General features: G+C 38.4%; 1 protein-coding gene across 1 annotated transcript; it reads right to left on the reverse strand.

Moving 5' to 3' along the window:
- Nucleotides 1-4,510: 4,510 nt before the first annotated feature.
- LOC118331188 (microfibrillar-associated protein 3-like) lies at nucleotides 4,511-7,779 on the reverse strand. Its single transcript, XM_035665978.1, has 3 exons — nucleotides 7,581-7,779; nucleotides 6,687-6,981; nucleotides 4,511-5,604 (listed from the first exon to the last, which is right to left on the reverse strand). Exons 2-3 carry the CDS (start codon nucleotides 6,928-6,930, stop codon nucleotides 4,835-4,837), a joined length of 1,014 nt encoding a protein of 337 aa, XP_035521871.1. The 5' UTR covers nucleotides 6,931-6,981; nucleotides 7,581-7,779; the 3' UTR covers nucleotides 4,511-4,834.
- Nucleotides 7,780-8,029: the final 250 nt, after the last annotated feature.

Below are 8,029 nucleotides of genomic sequence, written 5' to 3' on the forward strand. Positions count from 1 at the left end.
TGTGATGCTTCTGTAGCCATTATTTCCCATTAGTGCCTGACAGCGGGGCCAGTTGTAGCAGTGAGACCCTACGGAGAATCAGGTCAGCCACAGTGCCCCCATCCCGTTGTCTGCACACGTGCTGTCCGACCTCACCTGGACCGTTCTTGGGTGCAAGGTTTTGTTGGAGGTTATCTGAAAATAAGAACTTATGAGTTTGAAACCTAGATTTGCTATAAATAAGTTGCTTTGACTGAATGCAAATACTACAGTACAATTGAGGTTATCTTAATGTAAAACCACATTTATACAGCACTTCTCAAATCTTTACAAAGTGTTTTTCATTAGGGAGTAATTAAAAGAGATGGAGAAGAGAGAATGAACAAGAGTCTGCAACCATGGTAACAACTTTGTGGGGATGTACTTGTACTGGTCATGTCAGAATGCTAACTCTCATTAACAATGCTATGATGCTGATATTTAGCATGTATAATGTTCACCATTGTCAGTGTTTTAGCATGTAAACATGTGCTAATTAGCACCAAACAGAAAGTACAGCTGAGGCTGATGGGAATGGAATGAATCAACAAATAGTTATTGAGATATTTCCGTCTACACCAAAATGGTGGGTCGACCAACAGACCAACATTGCCATATTGTGGCAATATGACAATGTTGGTCTGTATACACTTGAACTCAACCACATCCAACATCTTTGGGGTGAAGTGGATTACCAGTGAATCATGACAATAAAACACACACAGTTGTGTTTCCATCACTTTGTAGGACAGGAGTTAACTTACATTAATTTCCTGCAGACTTAGCCTAACCACCTAACCATTACTTGCCTAATCCTACTACTAACCCTAAACCAATTCTACATCCTAAAATGAAAAAGATTTACGTTATGGGGACTAGCATTTTGTCCCCAAAAGGAAGGCAAGTCCCCACAATGTCACTAGGGTTAGGGTCAGGTACATGTACATGAGTTATACATGTACACTCAGACACACACACACACACACAGTCAGCAGAGCTAATCATAGTTGCAGCATCTGCATCAAGTCCCCTCATCTAATGAACAGATATGACAAGCACTTCTCTCATTGTGTCATCTAATTCATCCTCTACTGTCCTTGGTTTTTTTTTTCCTCACTTGTTCCTTCAGGCTGATTGGAAATAAAATGCAATTAGAGACATGAATTTTCTTCTGACCTGATTTTACAAGCAATTTAAATTCAACACCTAAATTTACTGCATGCACCGGCTTCATTCATTTATGTAACATGTAGCATGACTTTTCATTGTGCAACCCTCCATTGTAAAATGACAAATACATGACTTTTATTCATTGATTCCCTGATAATTAGAAAGACAAAAACAGACACACACATACACACACTCCAGTCTGCTGAATACATGTAAACACACTCAAAATACACACAGGTTGGTATAAACATGTCCTTTAAGCTAATCAACCTCTCATATAAGTCTATATTTATATATTTCTTTCCCTCACGCACACATGCAGTGTGTGTCCTTTTAACCTAATCAATTTGTTTAGTTTACCTCGATGACAGAGGACCTGAAAATATCCTATTGGTAAAATCCTCCTTCCCTCTCTCCTTAAACGTCTGCTTTGGCTCGGTATGATGAATGATCGCTCGGACCAATCAATTCTATTTAGATAAGCTTGCCTCCAGAGAGGACAGAAAAGGGAAAAAGGATGGATTTTTTGAGTTATTCAACACTAAGGCCCAAGGTTATTGTTATTTGGGCTGCTCTCCAACCTGATATTTCTCAGGTAGGGCAGGCTAACACTGTATTCCAGGAGATTAACCTCTGGGAGGTATTGTGAGTACAAAGCAGCAGTGTACAGCATGAGCTTAATGAAGCCTGAGTGCATAATTTACTGACAAAGGTGGGAAATGCAAGAATGTGTGTTGGTTGTGTGTTATTGCAGATAAATTACATAAAAAATTTGTTTTTTGTTGAGAAAAATATTTTTTTTCCTTTCAAATAGCATTGCCTCTAAATGTACATGTGCGGTACATAAATGTATACGTTTCCTCTCTTTACTCTCATACATAAATATGTCTTAAATTATTTTGTTTTTAATTCCTTTTCAGATTAATTCTATGTGTTATTGTATGTAAATTACTTTGAAAGTGTGTATACAGCTGTTTGAAATTGCTTTGTGGGTACAGATAAAGATGTAAAAGAACCAAAACAGATGAAAAGGATGCAATTAAAATATTAAATTAAAATGCAATGACTTAATACGTCTCAGTTTTCTACTCTGCTACTTTCTAGCATCACAAACTCATCCTGAGTGGACAGCCACTGCTCAACCCCACAATAAATATCACACAGAAGAATTGAGAACTTCAACCAAGCAAGATAGTGAAATCTGGGACTTAAAGCAACATAAGATAAGAGATAAGACATTCCTTTATTTGTCCCACAATGGGGAAATTCCGAATATTGCCATGGGCTGTGGTGACACCGAAGCTCTCAGCAGTAAATCTCTCCATGTTTCTTTAACAATAATATCAAGTGTTCATCAACAGCTGTTAATGTGCAAAACCACCCTTCAGTAGGGTTTTAGGTGGTGATTAAACCAGTGTTGGAGCTGATATACAGAAGTGATGTTTTACCCAACAGCTCCACTCAGTGGCTCATTAGCAGTGTTACCTGAAGGGGCAGAAATAACCATCACACAAACACTTGCAAGTTTTTTTTTTTTATTGTATTTCTTTATTTTCAATTATAGGATTTTTTTTAATTGTGGTCCAACAAACTTTCTTTCAGTCCCAGAGAACTGGCTCTTCAGGATCACTTTTACACTGTTAAATATGAAACCATTTCACACAGCCACAGTGTTTATACAATAACAAGATTCAGGTAAGTAAAAAATAGTATGACAGTTACTCAAAAAAAACTTCGTTTAACTATAGTAGTTCCACAGCTGATTCACAGTTTACACTTTCCTTACATAACCCCCTGAGACATAGTGAAGAAGTTGTATGGCTTAGGTTCTAAAGACAGATACAAGTGTTTTCAAGTTTTTTATGTGATTCAGATACCGACTGTCTTTTCCATTTACTTAAAAAGCTTTCTATAGAAAATATCATATATTTTAAACATATTTAATTTTATTAGAATATAACAAACAAATCTAAACTTTAAGCCTTGTGACCCCATGTAGGGTACTGCTGCTGGGATAGACACACTAATATTATTATATACCTTACCCCAGATATGGACAATCTCTGTATTCATATTTATACATACAGAAACCTCTACAGAAACCGAATAAACTTCCAGACTTGCTCCAAATAAGTCCATATTTACCTTCCATACTTCATAAATCTTATAATTAAGTGTGTCTTTAAAAATATAACTCTATAACAAATGTCACTATAAATGCAGAGAGAAAATATTGCATCACCTTCATAATAAAAAAATGAAAGTCCCCAAATTTTCCTGACACACCGAAATATGATAGATTATACCTGCATATTTATGAGCACAATTCCAGACATTTTCCACCACAGCAGACATGTTTTGCAGCTATAATGTCAAAATAATCACATTTATATTTCAGTTCCTCGCTGCCTCTGAAAGCTAAAAGTAGCTGGAAGCTTGGTGTTTACTGTACAGCTTCTTCTGAAAATCCCCATCCTACATTCTTTTGTTTTTGTTATACATACTATGTTTACTTCTTTTATTGTATTGTCACTCTGAAGCAAAACCTAACCTGTAATCAACCGCTACCCTGACTAACAAAGAGCCAAATAGAGAGACGTGGAGATGGCAATCAAGTTTGTGAAGTGACACATTTTGTAGGCATTATTTCAGTAGTATTCCCACTTCAGTCTGCGAGTGTCAGGTGATTGACAGGAAACAGCGACATGAAAACAATCAACACAGTAAAATAAGGATATTTCATTACAATTTGTTCTGTGGCAGCTGACTGACTCAAAGTGAATAACAAATGGTATCTTCTGAAGGAGGAAAATGAGCTGCTGCTGGCATCATTAGTCCATATTTGAAATCACAGAGAAATGATTGAAAGTTGCATTGAAAAACAAACATTGGATGTTAGCTCACAATCAAAAGGACATTTCATTGAGTCTCCCTCCCTCTCTAATTCTTTACTGTACCCTATCAAACAACGGAGACATGCATTAATTGAAAAGCTGGTTTGATTTGGTAGAAATAGTATAACCAGTAGGAGTAATGAGTCAAAAACAGCTTTTTGATTCCTGTAAACAAATGGGACGTACTGCACTTCCTTCAACATAACTGGTTAAGCATATGTCAGTGCAGTGTTAATAATATGGTAGTTGGGGGCAATTGCTTACCAGTACTTGCCAAAAAGACTGGTGAAATATAATCACTGCATGGAAATAAGTTCAAGCAGGAAGGAGGAACAACATGACTCAGCAAGTATAAGAATGCAGTATTTTGATGATGAAGATTTTCATTTCAAGGAGAAACAAGTGGAAAACAGCCAGAATCCAACTTGTACATGGCAAGATAGAATATTAATATTTTCCTTTATTTTGCCTTTTGAACAAAAATAATCACAAAGTACACTGTGAATTGGGACTGTTTAACACCTTGAAAAGAAAGCTGGCCTTTTCTTTCAACATGATTTGGTTTATTTTCTTCCTCAAATCGTGGGACAAGATAAGGAGCAAGGATTCAATAAGAACAAGAATCCATAAGCAGAAACAGAATCGCTAAAATCTAAACGATAACCAACCCCACAATTTTCTGCTTCCTTTCTAAATATTTATCATTAGACACTTATATATTTTTCGTCTGATGGGATTCAGAGTGAGACATGCTATATGTTGCTCTCATAAGACACACTTTTCCGGGAGCCTGGTGCTTGCACATGGAGACACATCTCAGCCTCCTTATCCTCACTGGCGACCGTCTCAGATAGCGTGTGGACTGACACTTTGGTGTCAACGCCACGTCCATCGCTCACTTGTCTTTCAGTTGACAGCAGCGCCTGACACACCTGCTCCTCCTCTCCATTTCTAATGGAGAAGGGCGGGCCTATAGCTTGTCTATTGCCAGTCATCGATGTCTCTCCCTGCTCTGCAGATTGAGGCCCCCGGTTTGTTTCCGCAACGTCCACGCCGAATGTGCGGCAGTTTAGGATAAGTGGCGGCAGAGGAACACTCCGTGCCAGCTCTTCCATGTGACGGGCGAACTCCATGGTCTTGTACTGCGTGACCTTGGCAAGCTCCAGCGTCTTGGCCGATGTGATAATGGGAATCCGCTTGGCGACCTCAAATGCCCTCTGCAGCTTCTCTGCGCCCTCGGTGCCAAAGAACTCGTTGATGGCTTTCTCCGTCTTCTTGAGGTGGCTGCTGACCATGCAGAGCCGGGCCACGTTGAGGATCATGGTGATGGTGAAGGTCACCAGGCAGACAATGACATAGTACAGGCCCAGGCCGCTGTTGGTGTGGGCTACACGCAGAGTGACAGTGTAGTTTTTGGTACTATTGGAGCCGCTGGAGGCGACGCAAGTGTAGCGACCACGGTCCTTAAAGGAGACCACAGTGATGTTCAGACCGCCATCCTCCTGAATCTGCCATTTCCCACCTGGAGCCAAAAAACATAAGACAACAAGACAACGACAAAAAGAGATGCGAGTTGAGGATTGGGAAAATAGGGAGAAACCCTCTTAAGAGCAGATTTGTCATTTGTCATCATCTCCTACACCAAGCAGTTTGTGATTCACTTTAATATCATTTCCATCGACCCAAAAACCCAATTAGTTCTTATTTCATTTCAATTTAACTTAATGCAATTTGAATTATTCCACAAATTAGCACACAAAACACCACCTTATAAGATAAAAACAGTTATGTCAGAGTTGATTCAACAACAACAATATTAGTTTACATGCTTGAAAGCAAATCTTAGACTGATGCAGCATTCATCTGATAATGGTTAATGATGGAAATACTGTTTGCAATACCAGCATTTCTGATACTTGAAAAGTGGACAGAATATCAAAATTTTATTCAAATTAAATTGCAGTGTCTACATTTTATGCAGTTTTTGAGTTGTTAAATATAAAATTAGAACATGAATGTGTTATTGAAATCACCTCTTAAATTATTAAATAGCATTTTGGTATTAATGTGGAAAGCCTAACTTTTTCCCAATTGGTACTTTTGACTGCAAACTCTACCTGTTTGGTTTGTAGAAAATCTTGTTGTCTGTACAAATTGTTGTTGTGTTGTTGTTACTGTGTTTATTGTTCACTGTACTCTAATTTACTGTACGGTTTTTATGTGATGGGAGTAGTTTCCTTTCTTCTATCTTGTCTACTTGCTTGTTGAATTATTTACAACTATTTACAATTTTAGGCTATTTTGAATGTAAAATGCCACATATGCAAAGTTTTGGCTTAATTTATTTGACATTATAAGGCATGTTTATATTAAATCATACACACCTACAAAAGGTCAAGGATAACACAATAAGTCCAGACTTTGTCTTTGCCATGGTGGTCCTTGATGCAAAGTGAGTTATGGGTACACAATGGTCCAAGACTTTATGCATTGAGGTCAAAACTGTCCTTCATCATATATAACCCCTGTTTCAACAGAATGTAAATGACTGGATTTTTGACCTGCTTCACAATGCAATTACAATAAAGTGAACAGTATCCTCACCCAGCAGAGGTCCTTTAGAGTTGTACCACTTGATGTCATTGTGGTCTCCGGTCACGTTACACTCAATGACTGTGTTGGACCCCTCCTTCGCCACGATGTTCCTGCTGGAGGACACACTGGCCAGCCACACGGAGGACACAGCCTCCACCTCTGACCCGTTTTGAGCTGCGTCTGCTGTCCAGCCACAGAGCAGCAGGACTACGAGAAGCAGGTGTGACAGTTGATGTTTCTGGGACGATAACATGTCGAAAGGAGTTCCAGTTTCAGCTCCAGCTCACATTTAGACGAGACAAACCTGCAAAACAGGAACAGTCAACGGTTATGGCTCCTGCAGCCACACAGGACTGTAGACTCACACTTTTTAGTGTCTTCATAATCTGTTAGTCCTCCTGTCCATATTTGATAAAGTCTGCAGTATTTTGTATCATAAGGACATACTACTTAAATTGATTACTTTTTTAATTACATGCAGACATCTCTGGAGTTTTAAAGGTGGAAATTAAAACCTATTTTCAATCTGAAAGTTCAACATTTCTTTAATTTTTGGTTGATGTTTTGCTTTTCTTTACCCAATCACACATCTTATCTGCAATAATATACTAATAGACCTGGCACATGTGTTTTCATTGTGTTAATTTCTTACTCACATTTATTTGACATTATCTTAATTTGATCGGTTTCTTTGACTTTTCAATGCCTCACACTGGTCAGTGTTATTGTCCCTTAAGAGTCAACTGAAAAGGAAGTAATAATAACAATAATGAAGGAATAGTTGATTCATTAGTAGGTCATTTTATAATATGGTTGTTAAACACTGGATACCCACACAGGGCCTACTGTAAAACACCAAATTCACCAAAACCCCAAACAGATTCAGAGGCAGCTGATTCCCACCTGCTGCTCGGACAGCGACCAGAGCATCAGATCCTCCAACCAACATAAACGCCAAACAATGTCCGTAACTTACAGATATGTTTAAAGATATGCCGTTTACTCCTGTTTTTGTCTGTTACTTTTATCCTCAAGTTGTTAGGCGAGGCAAACACGATCCGTCCGGGTCCGTTCACTTCCTGCTTCAGGTATGACTGAGTGGGCGTGGCTTGTTCTAATTCTCCGTGCAGGTAGGTCACTTTACCTTCTATGTCGTGTAAAGCTGATAGAAGAGAGAGAGAGAGATTTATATCAGACACACAGAAACTCCCCTATTTACTGGGAGCGCACAAAAGTAAGTAATTGCAGCAAAATATGTCTCCTCATGCCACGAACTGAGACTACATTTGAAACTCAGATGGATAAATATATAAAATAATTGATTTTTTTTTTATTTTAATTTTAATATATTA

This window comes from Morone saxatilis, unplaced genomic scaffold (assembly GCF_004916995.1).
Source record: "Morone saxatilis isolate NCDOM2014 unplaced genomic scaffold, NCSU_SB_2.0 Contig20, whole genome shotgun sequence".
Taxonomy (NCBI): domain Eukaryota; kingdom Metazoa; phylum Chordata; class Actinopteri; family Moronidae; genus Morone; species Morone saxatilis.

Coding starts and splice junctions, on each gene's coding strand:
- LOC118331188 (XM_035665978.1), bottom strand. CDS start 6,930: ATGTTATCGTCCCAGAAACATCAACTGTCACACCTGCTTCTCGTAGTC. Junction 5,605..6,686: donor CTCTAAAGGACCTCTGCTGG/GTGAGGATACTG, acceptor TTTTGGCTCCAG/GTGGGAAATGGCAGATTCAG.